Genomic DNA, 20,526 nt, shown 5'->3' with positions numbered 1-20,526 from the left:
TTTGACAGAAATAGGTCTTTTGTGTACAAAGAAAAAGCTTTATCTGTGAGCTCACCTCATGAAAAAAATAGAGCAAAAACAAAGGTGTTGAGTTTCTATTTCTGTTCGGTGTAGCTCATATAAATTATAAACAAGTGATATTGCTACTGATCTTTTGCTGTGTACCGGTATGTGTGTTATCCATGGTTATCCCATCCCGCCGCCTCGCAGGTACTCCCTCCAATCAGCGTTGAGAGTCTTCACTTGCTGCAATCCCATTGGCCGACAAGGAAACCAGAGGCGGGCGTTCTGCTGCGCTTCGGGAAACCAATCAATGACGTCGGATAACTGGATTCCTCGCGGCCTGGTGGAGTGTTTTATGACATGGGAAAGAAAACGTAATGTTACCAACTACTCATTCCTCTTTTACTTCATTTTAGAACCCGCTACATTGAAGCGGGGAGCGGAGACGGTGGACGGACGTTGATACAGTGAACGTCCGCCTCGGGTTTCCACGGGGAAGCTTAGCGAGCGGCCGTGTCGTCTCGTAAACATTTCTCCGGGACTGCGATGCTAATGTCCGCTAGCTGCTAATGTTAGCCAACCTAAAAATCGAATGACGATGGTGCAGTACGCCCGAAATGTTTGTGTCGTTGTTCACAACAGTACACAACTTTTCACGGCCTGGCAGACCCACATAGAGGTTATGGACGGAGTTTTGCTGTGGTGTAGCTCGGCTAATTGTTGCCAGAGGTAATGTTGCGCCTGAAGAAGCTCTTCACTCAACATTTTGTTGTTCACAGCAGGCCCCCCACGTGGAATTCACTTCCACCCTCCTCTGCAGGGACTCTTTACTGAAGAATGGGCGTCTCCCATGACTAGACTAACATCTAATATCAGGCCATGCCCAGAGATTCCTATGATGGTGGGGTATGTCTGTAGATGTGCAAGAAATGTGAATGCTCTCTCTCTCTCTCTCTCTCTCTTTTTTTTTTTTTTTTTTTTTTTTTGAAAGGGTGAAATCTTTGGACTAGAACCCATCGAGAACAAGGGAATAAGAAGAAAATACCAGTTTCAATGGCCTATACCAGCTACAGCAACCTGAGCAGGGCTCAGCTCACCTTTGAGTACCTGCACACTAATTCGTAAGTACCAACATTGGAGTAACCAGCGCGTGCTTACTCGCATCCATACAGTGAGTTAACTGACAGATTTAACATAAATCACCCTCGTTTGTATGTTTTTATTACTTTACCAAATCTGCATTTTCACACTGTCATACTTCAAACTGTCAATACATCACATTTGACATACTTTATAACACAGTTAATGATGTGATAATAATGTGATCGTTGTTGTAATCTATCTCTTCCCACCGATCAAACTCAAAGTGAACTTTATTATTTGTTACTAATGCACATGCAGTAACATCTTGTTTGTCTTCCCTTGATGTAAACTTGTATTTATTCAAAACAAACAATAGAAAATGTACAACTGAAATTTAGCCCTTTAGAATAATAATAAGAAATAATGCAACTGGAAAAACATTTGGAGAACACAGACCTCCGCCAGACAGCTCAGTCCTTCATCTCCTTCTCAATTTCTTAAACATTGACTGTAATGACAAAAATTTCAAATCGATCTGAAATCCGCGATTTGATCCGGATCACTCAATAATCTAACCACTTGTTCTTAGTCCCATTTTCCTGAAAATTTCAACCTTTTGAGTTATCTTGCGAACATTGGTGTAATCAGTCTGTTGGAACTATTTAATGTGCTGTATCTCTCTTGATCATTAATATTTTTTTATTTTTTATCTTTTCACTTTGAAAGTAAAACTTATAAAAATGTAGACCATGTTATATCACATCTTGACATTCATAACATTGCATTTTAGCATATTAATCTGTCTCTTATAAATCAATTATAACTACATATATTGTGCCAAATTGTGAGTTTTATCTGCAGAATTACTCGGGAAACCCCACTGTCCCAGCACATAGAACTGAAGAGAAGAATAGAAAACACTTATATTGAACTGAGTCTCTTGTGTGTTGAATATGCAATGATTCACAAGTTGGCACATTTGAAAACACAGAAGATTTAATCCCCAAATCCACCGCTTCAGGATTGTTGGAAGTGTGTGCTAAACTTGTATTACTGCCTGATTTTAAAACGAGCTGAAAAAAGTAGGAGGTCTTAGTTTCAGTGGAAAACATTCAACTGTTTCTGAAGAAGACGATACATCAGACATTTTAAAAAAGGACACTCTCTTTCTGATGCACCTCACTAGTTGTTCCATGTGAATTGATTTGATTTTGTGGTCTGTTTTCAGGACAACCCATGAATTCTTATTTGGAGCCCTGGCAGAACTTGTGGACAATTCAAGGTAACTGTTACAGTTGACACCTGAGCTGCTGTTGGGAGGTTTTAGAGCCTTGAACGGTTGTTAATCCCTGTTCTTTGTGTATTCATTATAGCAAGTCTCACAATTTTCTTAATTCTTTCACAGAGATGCCAACGCCACACGAATTGACATTTACACAGGTATGGCTAAAAGAATCTGTTTCAGCCAGTGAGGCATGTGTTTTGTTCTCTAATGTTTTCGCCATTTTCCGCCCCTCTTTGTGGCAGAGAAACGGCCAGAGCTGCGTGGGGGCTACATGCTCTGTTTTCTAGACGATGGGATTGGGATGGACCCAAGTAAGTGTCACTTTATGACCTGAGGCTCAACTTCAGCTCGTGTTTAGGTCCAGTTTTTTCGTTTCTTTTTGCCAGTGTATTTGTTTGTAATATATGTTTCTTTTGTTAGATGAGGCAACTCATGTGATTCAGTTTGGAAAGTCAAACAAACGGTCCTCTGAATCCTCCCAGATCGGACAGTATGGAAATGGGCTGAAATCGTGAGTTGTTTATTCAAGTTCTCCTGTGTTGATTGCTGCACTGTTGGCGTGTGTTTCATCAGTGTCATGTGTTTGTTTCTATAGCGGTTCGATGCGTATTGGAAAAGACTTTATCTTGTTCACAAAGAAGGAGAACACACTGACCTGCCTTTTCCTGTCACGGACCTTTCATGAAGAGGAGGGTCTTGATGAGGTGAGAGTCATGATGAAACAATAGAGCCAGCTACTGGAGTACTGATAGCAGGATAAGCTATTGTGTGAATGTTAAGGGAAATCACATGTTTCTGAAAACAAATATTAATTTAAAAGCCTTCAACATCATCAAAATAACACAAATTGTACATAGAAACTGAAAAAAATGATTAAAATTAGCACATTATTTATGAGTTTTCATGAGAAACAGCCATCATTTTTCATGGTTTTGTTTGGTGCTTTTCTGAGAGGTAAAGAGATGCTGCATCCCACCAGGATGAGTAGAACCGATGAATCATCACTTCAGAAGGAGTCAGTGTGCCTCATTTGAGAATAATTCATAGTTAATCAGGTAATTCTCCACTACTGGATGTTCAGGTTGCTCATAGTGGTGGTATTTGGAGAGTGTAGCATTTTCTCAGATGGTGTATGCTCTAAAAAGCTTGAGAAACACAGGCTTGCTTGATGAGAGATTTACCATATTGATGCATTTTTCATAAAAAGTATATGGGCATGGTAAGTACAAGTAGATAGAAGAGAATTAGATATCACAGAAATGATAGTATGGGGACAACAACTCAAGCTAACAAACATCCAGTGCAACACATAGAAACAGCTGATATTCAAGATTTCAATTTCCACCCAGCTGTCCTCGGAGAGAATTCACTCCTCTGGACAGTTGTACTTATGATTCCTGATCTTCCGTTCAGGTGATCGTGCCTCTGCCTTCCTGGGATCTAAAGACCAAGGAGCCACTGACGTCTGATCCAGAGAAATACGCCATCGAGACAGAACTGATCTTCAAATACTCTCCGTTTAAAAACGAACAGCAGCTGATGGAGCAGTTCAACAAAATAGAAAGCTCCACTGGTAAGTTCATTAGTGTGTTATCAATGTGCAAAGTGGAGAGATCACCATTTATTTGTCTGCCATGCAAAAAATGTTGCAATGGCAGCAAATAAAGGGAATTCAGTAAAACTCTGTAATATTTTCTGGTACTCCATTTTTAAAACCCTTAGTTTATTGATTTATTTTTTATTTGTTTTCAAACCTTGTCAGGTAATGTGACGATATCAATAAAAGGAAACGCCATCACCTGCCATCAAAATTTACAAAAAAGGAACTTCCTGTTTGTCACACAAACCTGTTGCGCTCTCTGGGCAGCATTTCTTATTAGCTCAGATAGTAACAAATGACCTGCCATCAGACTTTTGTCAACAAATGAAGAAGTGAGCATTAAAGGAATGAAGCTGCCTACAATATTACAGACGATCATAATCTGCATTTCATTCTGGGTTGTTTCTAATATAATGAAGAAACTGGATTTGAAATGAAATGAAATCTTTAATTAAATTATTATATGCCCCCTTTCTGTAGTAATAACCGTAAGTTATTTATAAGTGTTTAAAGGATGCTGAAACTAAAAATAAGAGCAAAACTAGAACATTTTCAGCCGTGATCTGTTGTATACTGTGTTGTTTTTTTTACCCACAATAGTCAGCAGGTTCTATAGACACTGAGGGTTTGGATGATTTTTGTTTTTCGGCGTTGAGGAACGTCCTGAGCGAACTGTTTGTAACTTGCCTTTGCGCTGTATTTTAATTAAAAGGCACCCTCGTGATCGTCTACAACCTGAAGCTGATGGACAGCAGAGAGCCAGAGCTGGACGTGGAGACTGATCACCAGGACATTCTGATGGCTGGGACGTCTGCTGAGGGAGTGTGAGTACCTTGATAAACAGGTTACAGACTTTATGTGGTGTGTGGTATTCTGTGAATGTTGATGGATGCATCCTTTCCTCTCACAGGAAGCCGGAGAGGAGGTCATTCAGGGCCTACGCTGCTGTTCTGTACATCGATCCACGCATGAGAATTTTTATCCAGGGACACAAAGTCAGAACAAAGAGACTTTCCTGCTGTCTTTATAAACCAAGGTCAGTATAATCACACACTTTAACAGCTTCATTTCTTTTAGAAATGCCAAGATCTTGACAGTGTTTTGTTGTTTTTTTCTTTTTTTTTAAGGATTTACAAATATTCATCGAATCGCTTTAAAACCCGTGCTGAGCAGGAGGTTAAGAAAGCAGATCACCTTGCAAAGCTTGGTGAGTCAGTCCCGTGTTCATTAGATCTGAGTTTCGTTGTAACTGAGCAGCTTGACTCATGTTCTTTTTTGTTCTCAAGCTGAGGAGAAGGCCAGAGAGGCAGAGAGCAAACGCCTGGCGTTGGAGGCCAGATTAGGAGATGACCTGTCCAAAGACTCACGGGTAAGACAGTGGTCAGGTTTACTTTGTCTAATGCGTTTAATTGTTTTATAAAAGGAAAAAAACAAATGTTGCATGGCAGCTTCCCACCACAAAGTTCAGCAGAATGTTTTACGAGATACAGAACAACGAGAGAAAACACATAATGGAAGAAGCCACTTCAATCTGTTGTGATTTTCTCGTGTTTGTCTTTATTTTGTTTCTCCAGGCAGTCTTGCGGAAAGTTCAGGATTCAGCCATGATGCTACGACGAGATGCTGAAATGAAAAAAAGAAACCTGGAACTCAAACAGAAGTATGATGAGTTAAACTTTCTGAGGGGCTAAAAAAAAAAAAAAAGAGTTTGAAATGACCAGTTATTTATGTTGTTTTAGTGTTGGCAGGTGAAAGATTTACATGTGTCTACCAGAGCTTGTTTCGTTTTGTTTCATGTCAACAGAAACCGTTGCTGTAAACACATTGGAGCACCTGTCTTTTTCCATTTCCCTACTTCTCATTTCTCTCTTGTTCTTCAGAGCCTTAAAGGAGCCCAAAGAGTTGAACTTCATATTTGGAGTGAACATTGACCAGAGGGACCTGGATGGGATGTTTGTGTACAACTGCTCCCGTCTCATTAAGATGTATGAGAAGACGGGGCCTCAGCTGGAGGGAGGCATGTGAGTGAAATACGGAGATCCGCTGAGACGTGATGAATTCTAGCACTAAAATCTTCATCAGTATTGTGAGTTTTGTTTTGTTTTGTTTTGTTTTTGTTTTTAGGGCGTGCGGCGGTGTCGTCGGAGTTGTAGATGTCCCATATTTAGTCCTTGAACCCACACACAACAAACAAGACTTTGCAGATGCTAAAGAGTATCGACATTTATTAAAATCCATGGGAGACTATTTAGCTCAGTACTGGAAGGACACCAACATTGGTAAGTCTGAATATAATCAATAATCAATAATTCTTTTGAGCACATTGGTGACGAATCACGTTTTCTTTTAATTAATGGATTCAGAATCTTCCTATGTTTAGAAAGAAACTCTGATCTAGCTTTTTGTTGAGGGCAGCATGTCTCAAGATTTTCAGGATTTTAAAGGCTTGAAACTAAGTAGATTACTGCCGACGCTTTAAGAGTCAGCATGCAGGATGTTTCAGCATCTATCGATTATCAGGCCTTACATGTCACAAGCTACTTAAGGTATAATGATTAGCACTCCATTAGTGAGATCTTCCCTGATTCCAGTTCAGGTTGGGCTTCGGGGATTTTCTTTGAGGATTTTGCATGTTGTCTCTGAGTGTCTGGATTTCACACATAATCCAATTCATTACCACAGTTCACAGACTTAATTGGTTAGTTGATGGCTTCAAATTGACCCTAAGTGACGCCTCTTTGTGTTTGTCTCTCTGTCTCTATCCTGCCCTCTCCTTTAGTTAGCTGTATTCTAAGTTTATTCTAAGTTAAATCAATTAGAAAGATAAATGAGTCGTTTTGATTAGTTTTACTTGAGCGAGTTCCTTGTGTGAGCTCGTCCAGTCGTCCTTCACTGCGATCAAACACGGGCTCCATAGTGATGTTTCCTCTGTCATCTTTTGTGTCCGTTTGCTGTGCAGCTCAGAAAGGCATAGTGAAGTTCTGGGATGAGTTTGGATATCTGTCAGCCAGCTGGAATGCACCTCCGTCATCAGATCTGAGATACAAGAGACGTCGTGCCATGGAGATACCGCTGACGATTCAGTGCGGTACGTTAAAACGCCTCCGCATGGTCTGACTGCATTTCGACAAGGTCGCTTTTTCACCCCTTCGTTTCTCTCTGGTTCTGCATTTCATTTTTAGACAAATGTTTAAAGTGGAGAACACTTCCTTTCCAAATGGACGCAGTGGACAAACGCTACCCGGACAGCTGGGTGTGTCTGATGAACCCTGACAGCACCCAGGACAGGTACAAACACCAAAAATGTTAAGAAACTCACAGTCGAAGGTCATAATGTTGCTCATATTCTGCATGTAGCGAACAACTCACTGATACTTGAGTGTAATTTGTGATTTCAGGTGTGACGCACCTGAGCAGAAGCAGAACTTGCCTTGTGGCGTTTTGAAGAAAGACAAGCCATCAGCTGAAGACAAGCAGAAAGAGCTCGCGGAGAAAATCAAACAGCAGCAGGAGAAACTGGAAGCTTTGCAGGTTTCTTACTCAAGTCTGAATATTTGTGCATTTGATCTGTTTATCAGACCGTAAATGTGGCGTTTTCTCCCTTCAGAAAACCAACACCATCAAGTCTGCAGCAGATGTTAAGAAACTGCCACTGGAGGTCAGCATGAAGCCCACTGAGGGCTCCTCTCAGGTGTGTGCGTCCGCACGCTTTTCTTGATATTTTTCTCTAATCTCGTTTTTCCTGCACTATATAATTAAAAGATCTCCTGTTTTTCAGGCCACGAGATCCTCAGACAGGAGCACAGGCCGCCCCCGTTCCCCGCCGCTCCCCGCTCACCTGAAAAACGCCGCAAGCGTCCCTTCGGCGCGTGCGGCCGCGCAGCGGCCCCCCCGGACGTCGGGCCCCCCGCCTTCTGCGCCAAAGGAGCCATCCAGGTCTCGAGCGGCAGCAGCAGCAGCAGCAGCAAAGCCTCCTCCACCCGCAGCAAGACCTTCACCCAAAGCTGTTGCCAAGGCGCCTCCGCCCGGACGCAGCCCCCGGGTGAGTCAGTCTAGTTTCTGAAGGTTTTCGATGCACGGCCATGTTGAACTCGGTGAGAATGTCGGACAGTGACGGCTGTCTTCTTTCTGCAGGCGTCCACCAAAGCACCAGCAAGCAAACCACCCGTTGGAAAGCGCAAGAGAATCGTAGAGCAGGAGGACAGTGAGGAGGAAGAGGAGGAGGAGGAGGAGGAGGAACAAGACGAGGAGGAACAGGACAGTGATGAGAGCGAAGAAGAACCACAGACCAAGAAATCCAAAATGGCCGCTGCGGCCGGTAGCCGTGGTAAAGTGGGGGAAAAAGCTCCTCCTCCAAAACGTGGCAAAATAGAAGAGGTAAATGTTCGACGTCGTTCACTTAAAACAGTGGATTTTTATTGGGAGGGCAGATTTTTTTATCTCATTAAAATGTGTTGGTGGAGAAGTGGTGTGCATCAGCAGTTAGTTTCTATGATAACAAGTAGTTTTAATCATGTATGGTGAACAATAGTGTTGCTAAATGCTAAAAAAAACTTTAAATATGTTATGTGATTTGGAAAAAAAAAAAAGGTTTAGTTGTCTGCCTGATCTAATTCAACAAACTTGCTTCATTAATTTTTAAGTTTGGCTTTAAAATAACACGTCATGTTCAGTTGTTGTCTTGATGTTGTGTGGCGTGACGTACAACATGTTTCATGAACAGTGTCGTTGAGCTGTGTGCCGCTGTTCTCTCGCTGCTTGTCGGCTTTGCTCTGTCTCCCTCTCATGCCACATATTTATGAAATTATTCGTACAAGGGGGGGAAAAAAGTAGTGTTTGCAGCAGCGCTTTGCTTGGAATGTTGAAGGTTCCACATGATGTTTCACATTGAATTTAACTGAATGGTTACAACAGTTCTATTTAAATCATCTCTGCATTGCTGATTGAATGTAAAGTTAAAATGCATAAAAGTGCAATGAGAGAAATTATGTGTCGCCATGTCGGTCTGCTCTGCTGAAAGTCTTCTATGCAGAGATTACAAAAGCCTCCAAGTGTCTGAGTGTTATTTTGCCTGGTTGCATAACGTGTCGACTGTTTGTCCTGCAGCTCACTGAGCTGCACTGAGGCTGTTTCAGCAGCAGCTCAGTGAGTCAGACGGACAGAAAGTTGACTTCCATGTTCACATAGCAAAGAAAACAGGAAACAGGGCTGCCCGGCTTGCTAAGTAGGTTACTGGACCACCCCTCTGCTGTTGACCTTGCAGGTTAGCAGGTCACAGTCTCAGCTTCAGAAGAGAGTTTCTGCTCCATCACGGCAGAGTGCAACCACACCGAGCTCTGCTCTTAAATCCAAAACCACTACAGAGCATGAGGCTAAACCGAAGGTAGTTTAACCGGGTACCGCTCTCTCTCCACTGCTCTCCACTAAAACCAGGCTGCATCCGCTTCCACGGCTTCTAACAATCAAGACCTTTAACCCGAGTGCTTCCTGGTGTTTCCTCAAATGACCTTTCTCACTATTAAAACTATTTTATTAACATTTTTTCTCATTTTTTCCTTCATCTAACAGTTCTCTTGAACTGAGCATGCACGCCACAGATCATGGTGACACTTGGCGACATTTCTTTCTTGTAACTCTTTCTCAGTCACTCTGTTATCAGTTAGTGTCTCAGTCACCTCACAGTCGTAGTGATTACACACTTTTGTGTTTGCAGGCGTCTGAGAAAACCTCACAACAAGAACCGGAGAACGACACTAAAAATGCTCAGAAAGGTCAGATGATTGTCTTCTCGACTTCAGCAGACAAGAGAAAATGAAAATGGCTTCTTTCTTTTTTTTTTTTTTTTTTTTGACCTGCTGTGTGTTGTTTATGTTTGTTTCCCTGCAGATAAGGGCTTGTTGGTTGAAGTACGTGTCAATAAGGAGTGGTACACGGGTAAAGTCGTGGCCGTGGAGGCAAACAAGCAGAGCATCCGCTGGAAAGTGAAATTTGACTACGTACCTCGAGCTACTCCTAAAGACCGATGGTGAGAGTCTGTGCGGTGCTCTCCATATTTGGTTGATGATGGATGTTCCACTCACAGACGCGTTTCTCCAAAGGGTGTTTAAGGGCAGCGATGAGGTCCGGTTGATGCGGCCCCCGTCTCCAATCTGTCAGACCCCGGACACGCAGCAGGAGACTGAGAAGGGCCCGGCGCCCATGGAGCCAGACACCACGCAACCCGGGACCAGCCGCGAGGTGACCGACAGCCTGGTCACCATGCTGAGGTGAGCTGCTGACGGCACGGCTCTGCCGTTACCTCACTCTTTGTTTTCACACTGCTTCTTTTATGACGGGGTTTGTCATTTTTACAGGACAATGCTGCGATATTTCTTCCCTCCTGCTTTTCGGATTCCAAAAGACGACGTTAACAGCATGACAGCAGAGGAGCTGGTGGCTTTTCCTTTGGTAAGATCTGTACGAGATGATAACATCTGCATCTGAACATGGTAGATTAACATGAAAAACAGCAGTTTTTCATTCTGACCACAGACCTCCTGGTATTAACTCCACATAGTAGACTGGTGTGAACATTTTTAACTTGGCATTAAGGGCGACGCCTCTCACACTGGACGGTAGCAGTGTGAACGAATGTCGACCTGTCGACTGTAATAGAGACACAGCCGCCAAGAGAGAGCAGAATGTGTTGACAGTTCTGTCAAAAATGGCTTCAAATCGACCAGACGCAGAGAGCAAGGAGCTTCAGTTCTCACCAGAGCGAGCGGGGGATGAATGATTTGAAACCAGGTGGAATGTCAGTGTGAAATATGTTTCAGAATCACAACATTGGTTTTTTTTTTTAGCTTTTTAAAGTGTTTGTATTCACCTAGACAACTTAAGTTTTACAGATGATCCTTTTTAACTCTCCACATTTCAGTTGTCAAATTCTATCTACATCGACAATTATAAAACTTAAGGTAATCTACGATGGCCTTTGCTGATTTCGGATGAGATAGAGTTTCTTTCTGTTTTCCTCTCCATTTAGAAAGAGTATTTCCAGCAGTATGAATCAGGCCTGCAGTCGCTGTGTAACTCGTACCAGAGCAGAGCTGATGCCAGAGCCAAAGCTGTGGAGGAGAAGAGCAACAACACTGAGGTGAAACTGAGAGAAGCCGATGAGAAACTGCAGAAGCTCCGAACAAACATTGTGGCTCTTCTGCAGAAAGTACAAGAGGTGAGACAGAACCACATTTCATGGATGAATCCCTCTTTTTGATGAATGAAAGTAATTTTTTATGACGTCTCTGTGTTTTCAGGATATTGACATTAACACCGATGATGAACTTGATGCATACATAGAAGATCTCCTCACCAAGGGGGATTAGAAAGAAAAAAGAAAAGACAAGAAAATATGGACATTATCCGGACTGGCAGATGGCTGATTGTTTGAGGATATTTTCATGTTGAATCTTTCTCTTGGTGAATCAAACCGATCTAAGTTCAATATTTGTTTATCTGTTTTGTTTATTCTGTGGTTTTTCATTTTAAACCATTTTATATATGTGAAAGATAAGCGTTAAGCCATGTAAGCCACTCTCTGTACTGTTCGACTTTTAGAATGGTTTCTATAGTTTTGTTTAGTACCAATAATAAGTTTCATGGTTTTGACTGGGTTAAAAAGCTGTTCTCTTTCTTTTTCTTTTCTTTTTTTTCCTCATTAAGTGAGACAAATGCACACAAAGTGGCTCAAGATCTGCAGCCTGAACTTAACTTTTATTTTTCTACACTAAAATCACATTATTCCATCCTGGGCAGCAGATCGAGTTGTCAATTTACAGTTCAGTGTTTTGCCTCACTCACAAACAGTAACGGCTTACTGGGTTTTATCAGTATAAATATTCCCTTAAAACTTCTCTGCATCTAAGCAATGACTGTTTTGTGTTGTTTTGGGGGGGAAAAAAATCAGTAGAAGGCCAATTTGTGTGTGATAAAAAGTATTCGGTGCCTGTGTCCTTTGTTTTCGAACAAATTTTTAACATGTCATGGAAATGTTTTATTAAACATTGCATGCTTTCAACCTTTTGTTCTAATGGGACAATTTATTCTGTATTTTTGACAAACATTTACGTAAAACAATAAACCAGGTTCAGAAACAGTGTTTGTGTGGTAAATGGAAATTAAGTATTACTGTATTAACAGACTATTTACAGTTATGATTCAGCTTAAACTCTTTTTGTACGGTGTGAAATAAGTAATAGGGCTAGTTTCTGAAATTGACTTGTAGACTACAACAAAAAATCTATTATTGCAGCTATTTCCCCATTCAGTTATGAACATTTACTTTTCAAAATGAGCCAGTTTTTTTTTTAGGTATTGCTGGCATAATTTATAGTTGACTTAATCTGGTATCTTGATTTGTCTAAAAGTAGTTAAGCATAAGCACCAAATAACTGCTTCAAATGTTTCATCTTCACATTTGTGTTTGGACTGTATGAAATACAGCTGCAGTCCGGCCAGCCTTCACTCCAGAAAACCAAGTCAAACATACACATATACATACATACATATACATAAGGCGGATGTTCTGGGGAATGAGATTTAACCTTATTTTTGTTAATAAAATACAAATGAATACTACTTCTAAAAAACAATACTTAAATTTATGGATGCTTTATTCATGCTGATTTTGAGTCATTAGATAAAACCACCTGGGGGCCATTGCTTTATTTTTGAATAAAAAAATGTATGTAAAATATGACAAGTATTGAAAGCTCTTGAAAAGAGATGTCTGAGCCAGCCACTGCAGTAATATAATCCACAAGTCATTTGGCGTCAATGGGCCAAACATTCTGTGAGCATTTGAGCTCAAACACTTTATTTTTCATGAAGCAGTGTCTGGTTCGGACATCTCTTTTCAGTAACTTTTAATCGTCCTCATGATATATATGAATATTTTTATGGAAAATACTGTATTTTCGCTCAACAGGAATGTATTATTATTTGGAGCTTTAAATGGGATATATGCTTTGTTGTTGACACTGACCACACTGGCATTGTTTTTGGAAGGCTTTTGACTTGAGTTCTTGGACGGTGATGTGTGAATGTATGCATTTATTTATGTATTTTCCTCTGGTTATATTTTCGAAAATATATGGTTATTTAATCACTTTCGCAGAACAACGTAAAATAAGTAAAGTATTTGTGAAAATAAAAAAAATCTTCTTCTTCTTCTTCTTCTTCTTCTTCTTCTTCTTCTTCTTCTTCTTCTTCTTCTTCTTCTTCTTCTTCTTCTTCTTCTTCTTCTTCTTCTTCACTGAAATGCACCGTCCCCGTGGTGTTTCGGATTAAGTGGCTTCCCTGTTAACTGGTGACCAACTTCCTTTAGCGTCCCAAGCTAGTAACAGCAGAGGTTAAAAACCCGACAAACATCTGTTTTTCTCTCTCGATGAACTATGTTTAACCTCAAGTTTGAAAGTATGGAACCTTTCGTGAGTTTCGGGTTTTTAACATGCTCGAGGTTAGTTGGTCACCAGTTAACTGGGAAACCACTTTAATCAAAACATCAGGTAGTCGGAGGGCTGCAGACGTAAACACAACTGAGCATTAAAGGTAAGGTTCCTACAATCCCATTAGTTTTTTCAAGGTATTTGACTTTTACCTGTAAATCATTTAGTGCTAAAACAGTGTTCTGTGTGAAAATGCACTTGAAAAAGCTTTGTTTATAAAGCGTCAGAGCTGCCTGTCTGGTTGTCTTTGACTGTGTTATTGTTGAGCTGTAAAGCGAATTATAGACACTTTATAAAGAAAAAGAGGTTAGACAGAAACTTAATGTTAATATGAGCTGTTAAACTGTTATACCAGTAAATAAAATGAAGCTCGTCTGTACACTGAAGGACCCGGAATCAAATGACCTTTGACCTAGTTTGTCAGAGTTAAATAATTACTTTTCATTTGAGTTTACATGACAGTTAACTATTTATTATTGAACCGTGTAATAATAATTATGTTATGATAGAAGCCATAGGCAACCGCTGGCAAACTGGAAGTGAAATAAAACTTGTGATTGTTGTTTTTAAAAATTCCCCAAAATTCTGTTTGTAGAGAAAAAAGTTAGGTATAAAATCAGCAATCAGATACAATCTGTGTCCTTTTGATAATTTCAATGATTTTATCATGAAATTTGAATTCTTAATTCATTGGACCAAAGCTGCTTGTGGATAGGGCACACAGACATTCAGATTGCTGGTCCAAAAAAGTGGCACATCACATCAACCGAAGTGTCATTTGTACAGTCAGTAACGAATTTCACCAACTTTGACTTAATACACTGCTGCACGGAATGCAGTACCTACCAATCTGTTTGCTCATCTTTGAATTCATCAAATTCATCACTGCACGGACAAAATTGCAAGTTGCACAGAACTCACAGAGATTGGTTGAATTTAAATTAATTGTTGAGACTGCAGCATCCAACTTCTTGGAGAGACTGATGAATGCTTTACATCATGGGCTTAAAACTGTCTTGCAATGCAACATAACAGAATTTTAAACATGCAATTCATAACGTGAAGGAAATTAATCTTTTGACAGCCCTAATTCAAATCTCTTCTTTTTTTTTTTTACATCTGCTTGAGAGCAACAAAACCAGTATTTTATTGTTTTAAGAAATGTGATCTTGCTCACCATCATTCTTAACACACTGTTGTTTGTACTGACGTTTGTGCACTCTGTTGCTGTGGCTCACTCTCATTCTTTGAGCCAGTGTCCTCATAAACAACGTGATGATTTTTTTTCATCAGAATTGTCCCCCAGGGAATAATCATCTTCAGTGTCATCAGATTGATGTTATGCAGTAGTGGGCATCATGCTGATAACTTAATCCGCAGAAGGATCGTTCTTTTATATTTAAAAATTTGATGAATCAGTGCATTTATACACTTTTCTGCATTTCTCCCATTCAGACTGTCGGTGTTGAGCCATGCCAGTGAGCTCAGTGATCCTGAACCAACGTCTAGCCAGAGGCTGTCACAGGATTTGGAGCGGCGTTCCCCGACAGTGTGTCCACGTCAAATCAGCCAGCATAGGATCAGATGAAGAACAACTGTGGGAGGCGGCGAGCGCTCTGCCGTTCACCAGAGCCAGGATAGGATCTTTTTTCCAGGAGAGACCAGAGCTGAAGAACCCATTTCTCGAAGATGCATTGCTTAGAGGATACCTGAGGAGACATCTGCCCCACCAGGTGAGCAGAGAGAAGAGATGAGCAGACGCTGGAAAATACTTAACTTTGCTAAAAATACTAAGCAAAGAGGAGTGGTCATGTTAGCTAATGATGTCAGTTCTGTATCATGATGTTGAGGTATCATATGTGACAACATGTCCTTGTGAATTCACTGCGTGGCTGAACCATCTTGCTCCCAGGCGGTTTTTTCGGACCTGTGTGCATTCGGAGAGCGTGTGTGTAAGGAGGTGGACGGCTGGGGCAGAGAGTGCGAGGTCACCCCTCCACGGCTGGTGCACTTTGATCCGTGGGGTCGCAGAGTGGATCACATCGTTACCTCCCCGGCATGGAAACGCATGAAAGATCTATCTGCACAGGAAGGCCTGGTTGCAATCGGCTATGAGAGATCGTATGGAGAGTGGAGGTCAGGAAGCTGTGTCCAGCAATTTTTCGTTTTTGCTCCTTCATTTCTTGAAGTTTCGCTATAATAATTTGTGCGTGTCTGTTGTAGTCGAGTTTACCAGATGAGCAAGTTGTACATCTACTCTCCCTCATCTGGTCTCTACACTTGTCCTTTGGCCATGACCGATGGAGCTGCAAAAGTCATCCAGGTGCCACGTTAATCACCTTGACCGACATACTGTGTTGAATCTAGCTGCAAAACCTACAAACCAAATAATTTTTGTGAAAATTTCTGATCCACTGACACACCTCAGAAATTTCTGTTAACTATATTTTGGCATTTTGTCTTTCTGTGGGAAGTCTCTGGGTGTTTCAAGGCCGGTGGAGGAAGCCTTCAGTCGCTTGACCTCCCGTCAGCCTGAAAGCTTCTGGACGTCTGGGCAGTGGATGACTGAGAGGCAGGGAGGCTCTGATGTGGGTGAGGAACCACTTGTCTGTCCATCCTGGAACAGCATTAATGTCATTCTTGAGATAAAAGTCTGATGCACAACCTAGAACACTTCTTGTATTTGTTAGATTGGAAACTCAGAGAGAGATGGAGTATATTGTTTTTCGTCTCATGAAGGAACTAAAAAATATCTGTAAATAAATACATCAGCCATCACATTATAACTACTTCCCTAGTATTGTTTACCCCATTTTTTTTACAGCGAGATACACATTAATTCGTGATGCACTGTGTATCCTGAGACCTTTATGTGAGAACCGTCATTAAGGAGCTTGTGTGTTCGATCTGACCATACGACCAGCCTTCACTCAGCTCACACATCACTGAGCTTTAGCTGCCCGTGAAGTGGGTGGAGAGTGTGTGTGTGTGTGTGTATGTGTGTTTTTTATAATACACTTTGGGCCACGTTTAGTTTTTTGTATAAAAAGCCAATTCATAAAGATTGATCGATTGAATAACATGACATCAGTTCACAGCTTTTTTGGTCAGTTTTTGATTGAAACCGACATCTGCAGACTAGAAAAACATCATACGAGCTGCAGATATTCTCTGGCTTTGTAGCCATCAAAATGTGTCCCCTGTCAAACTCATGTTCATTAATTTCTTCTGATTTAACTTATGAACTTTGATAAGAGATTGTTCACTTGCACTTTGATTGCAGTGAAATATCAATACCATATTAGTTTTTGTAAATTAGAGGCAGTTTGTTTTTTTGTTGTTTTTTTTTTTTTTTTTTTGCTGTGTTTTTTCCTTCTTGTACAGAACAAAAGTTATGAGTTGTGCCGTTTCATGAGTTTCCTCTTCTTGTCCTCAGCCAGTGGCACTGAGACCGTCGCTGTTCCACAAACAGACGGCTGGTACAAACTCCATGGTTTCAAGTGGTTCACTTCTGCTACGGACGCAGACATGACTCTCACACTGGCCCGAGTTCAGGACAGAACGGGAGCAACCACACCGGTAACGCTGACGCCTCGACAATCTCAGTCACACGCGTTGAATGGTTTCATTTATTGTCCTTCTTCTCTCTTTGTCATGCAGGGCAGCAAAGGTTTGTCTCTTTTCTATGCAGAGGTGAGTCGAGGTGAAGATGGTCGACTGAGGGGCATCGAGGTCCAGAGACTGAAGGACAAGCTGGGAACGCGACAGATGCCGACTGCCGAGCTGCTGCTGGACGGCCTGCCGGCACACAGAGTCAGTGTTTGTTGTTCTGAAATTCACTGATCATATGTGTGCTGTTTCACCCGAACCAGGTTCAGCTCACAGTGTTTATTGTAAAGCTCTGAGCAGTCGCAGTACACAGAGCGTCTCTGTCTTGTGTTATTCTAACTATGAGAAAGAAGGAGCTGTTGACCACAAAGAGACGATGAGTTAACCACAACCAGCAGCGCTTGGTTTTCTGTGTCAACTTATAAATGCATAAATCAACCTGTGTCTTTTCCTCCACTTGAACCCACCAACCTCTGGGGAAAGTATTTGAGTCACTGTTTGCAATTCAAGCAGCCGTACCAGCAGAAACAGTAAATAAAACAATGATCTCCACTCTTACTTCAGATTATGAGCTGTGAAATCCATACAGTGCATTAAGATAGAGGGGCCACTGAGGACTCGTATAGCAAAGACCAGTAAATGAAAGAAAGTGTGCTGACTGACCAAAAGTCTAATTGCATGGTATTTTTCCTCTGACCTACTTTTATAGTGCATCACAATTAGTTTTGCATTTCTCCATATACAAAGCTGTAATAGTTGTACAAATACCAGAGAAGAAAGATTAAAGCAGTCTTCACTCTTGTGGAGTTCAAAGGCAAGACATTTCAAATAAAAGCAAAACTTGGTTTTGAATAATCTGATTCAATTTGATCACACTGATATTTATAACACTGTCTGGACCAATTGTACAGCTGCCATAATGTGTATTTTACGATATAACCTCAATCCCTTTTGCAACAAGGCAATGTGTTTAGTGTAATACAAAGCATGTGGTGGCATTTACCAGCAAAAATGGCACAGAGTAGTGGCACAGATTATTTTGCTGCACAGATGCAGACGTTGGCACATATCACATTTTATGGCTTCAGAGGTCTTTATTTCATGCTGCTTTCACATTTCAATCAAACTTACCAGCTGCGTGCTTCTTAAATGGTTTTGGTTGACTTGTTTTATGTAGTCCGGGTTTTAGATGTTGTTTATGTTTCTAAAAATAAATCATACTAACAGGGTGAATGCAAAGTGTGAGCACGTCCCTAAAAGGCACTCTGTTTTTGAACAACTGTCATCTTAAAAGAAATCCATGGAAAATATTACAATTTCATAGTTAATATTTGTGTAGCAAAAAAATTAAAAGATACATAGTTGCTGTGTCTAAAAAAAAAGACACATTTGTCAGTCAGTACACTGTTTTGCATTCTGTTCTGTTAACCAGTACACAAAACAGTTGAATTTTTTTTTCTTTCATATTTAAACACCAACAGCTCTCAGAGGAGGGGAGAGGCGTGGCCTCCATAGCGAACATGTTAACTATAACCAGGATCCACAACAGTGTGTCTGCAGCTGCTGCCATGAGAAGGCAAGTTACGCTTGATATTGAAGCACGGGATTCTTAATCTACATTGTCATAAAGCTGACTTACAGTGTGGGCTTCACAGGGTGGTCCATTTAGCTCGTGACTACGCCACTCGCCGCACTGCCTTTGGAAAGCTTCTTAAAGACCACCCACTGCACATGCAGACTCTGTCCAGGATGGAGGTGAGCCGCTGGGTTGACTCTGCTTGCACTCCGTACAGCGTTTCCCATCATGCCTCACTCATGCTTGTGGACAGGTGGAGTCGAGAGGGGCCTTTCTCCTGATGATGGACGTGTGTCGTCTTTTGGGCCGGGAGGAGTGCGGCGTGGCGACACAGCTTGACTCACACCTCCTGCGTCTGCTCACCCCCGTGGTCAAACTGTACACCGGGAAGCAGGTGCACAGTCCGCGCACCAGTGTCAGTGAAATGAATTTCACCTGTATTACTTTGATTGTTTATTCCCTCTTGTTGTGTTTTTCAGGCGGTGGCCGTGGTGTCAGAATGTCTGGAGAGTTTTGGTGGACAGGGATACATCGAGGATACTGGGCTGCCCGGAATTCTCCGTGATGCTCAAGTAAAGATTGCTCCAAAAATCTGACTTTTTTCATTTGTTTATTTGTTTTGGTGTTCACTTATTCCTCTGTCTCAGGTGTTGAGTATTTGGGAAGGTACGACCAATGTCCTGTCTCTGGATGTGCTGCGCTGCATGGCCCGCAGCTCCGGGATGGTCGTCCATGCTTACTTCTCTCATGTCAAGGTTTGAGACTGCATATCCTGTCAATCAGTTGTTTTCTTTTTACTGTGATGTGAATGTCAAACTATTACTACTACTACTACTAAAGTGTTTTTCTTCTCGTTGCAGTCCCTGCTGGCAGGTGCTTCCAGTGTTTCCTCACTGGCTCCGGCTGTGAAAGCAGTGGACAGTGCGCTCTCTGAACTGGAGGGATTCGTTCAGGCAGCAGCCTCCAGAGGACCCGGCTACCTCCAGCTGTCAGCCAGAGACCTGGCATACAGTCTGGCTCGCATCTACACAGGTGTGAACCAAACACATGCAGACACATGCACACACACACACACACACACACACACACACACACACACAGACCCTCAGACTGTTTTTTTTTTTTTTAAAAAAACACCTATTTTTCTTTATGTCCTGCTTTTTCACAAATCTTGTTTTCTGCTTGAATTGTTGTATGAACACTCTTGAGTTTTAAAACTGGTCAAGTAAAAGAAGAATTTGAACACATTGCAGTGAGCTGGCATCGTGCAATATTTAATTCACTTCCAGATGAAGTGTAATGCTTTTCGTCCTGTTTGACAGGTGCACTTTTCATCGATCATGCATGTTGGGAAGGAGCTTCTCCAAGTGACACATACGCCGCTCTCAGGTACATGTCCAGCAGACCCTTTTCACTCTTGCATAAAAAAAGGTAAATTCAAATCTTGAGCTCATTTTTCCAAACTTTTTCTTTCATCAGGTGGTGTGAACAGGATTTATGCCCTGTGTCTACCAATCAGAGAAGAGGACACTATGACTCCAGCACGACCCCACTTGATGCTGCGTTGGTGTTTGACTGTTTGAGATGAGGCTGAATGATTACTAAAGACTGAAAAAACAGACGGCTTGTTCTGCCGTTATTGAGCCCTGATCAATGGATGCAAAAAAGCTATTTTGTAGATAGGAGCGGTTCTGTTTCAATGAAAGTGAATAAGCACCACTGTAACACTGACAATATTTTATAGAATAAATAAAGTTTATTTGTGTGTGTGTATATATATATATATATATATATATATATATATATATATATATATATATATATATATATATATATATATATATATATCTCAGTTCATTTTATTGATAAATATAAAGGGATAAAA

The 20,526-nt window shown here is 41.2% G+C and overlaps 2 protein-coding genes across 4 annotated transcripts; both read left to right on the top strand.

Moving 5' to 3' along the window:
* The first annotated feature begins 307 nt into the window (after positions 1-307).
* On the top strand, positions 308-12,105 carry morc2 (MORC family CW-type zinc finger 2). 3 transcript variants are annotated; one of them, XM_030105084.1, is made up of 28 exons: positions 308-377; positions 995-1,124; positions 2,315-2,368; positions 2,492-2,526; positions 2,614-2,682; positions 2,792-2,882; positions 2,967-3,075; positions 3,785-3,944; positions 4,684-4,795; positions 4,882-5,007; positions 5,099-5,178; positions 5,258-5,340; positions 5,546-5,631; positions 5,852-5,992; positions 6,096-6,250; positions 6,931-7,059; positions 7,154-7,259; positions 7,370-7,502; positions 7,579-7,662; positions 7,750-8,013; positions 8,106-8,348; positions 9,235-9,354; positions 9,685-9,742; positions 9,858-9,996; positions 10,070-10,237; positions 10,325-10,418; positions 10,996-11,184; positions 11,267-12,105. In XM_030105084.1, exons 2-28 carry the CDS (start codon positions 1,057-1,059, stop codon positions 11,333-11,335), a joined length of 3,165 nt encoding a protein of 1,054 aa, XP_029960944.1. In that variant the 5' UTR covers positions 308-377; positions 995-1,056; the 3' UTR covers positions 11,336-12,105. The 3 variants fall into 3 exon arrangements, with proteins under 3 accessions (XP_029960944.1, XP_029960946.1, XP_029960945.1); XM_030105085.1 differs by having other exon boundaries at positions 333-732; XM_030105086.1 differs by lacking the exon at positions 9,235-9,354.
* A 1,212-nt stretch (positions 12,106-13,317) lies between these two features.
* Positions 13,318-20,239, top strand: LOC115397956 (acyl-CoA dehydrogenase family member 11). Its single transcript, XM_030104518.1, has 15 exons — positions 13,318-13,559; positions 14,912-15,189; positions 15,369-15,592; positions 15,680-15,779; positions 15,931-16,048; positions 16,893-17,035; positions 17,117-17,269; positions 18,547-18,641; positions 18,721-18,820; positions 18,895-19,035; positions 19,121-19,213; positions 19,289-19,396; positions 19,502-19,673; positions 19,964-20,030; positions 20,121-20,239. The coding sequence occupies exons 2-15, from the start codon at positions 14,929-14,931 to the stop codon at positions 20,227-20,229; spliced, it is 1,884 nt and encodes a 627-aa protein (XP_029960378.1). The 5' UTR covers positions 13,318-13,559; positions 14,912-14,928; the 3' UTR covers positions 20,230-20,239.
* Positions 20,240-20,526: the final 287 nt, after the last annotated feature.

This window comes from Salarias fasciatus, chromosome 12 (genome assembly GCF_902148845.1).
Source record: "Salarias fasciatus chromosome 12, fSalaFa1.1, whole genome shotgun sequence".
Taxonomy (NCBI): Eukaryota; Metazoa; Chordata; class Actinopteri; order Blenniiformes; family Blenniidae; genus Salarias; species Salarias fasciatus.
Note: the sequence above shows the minus strand (reverse complement) of the source record. Positions and strands in the feature narration are given on the sequence as shown.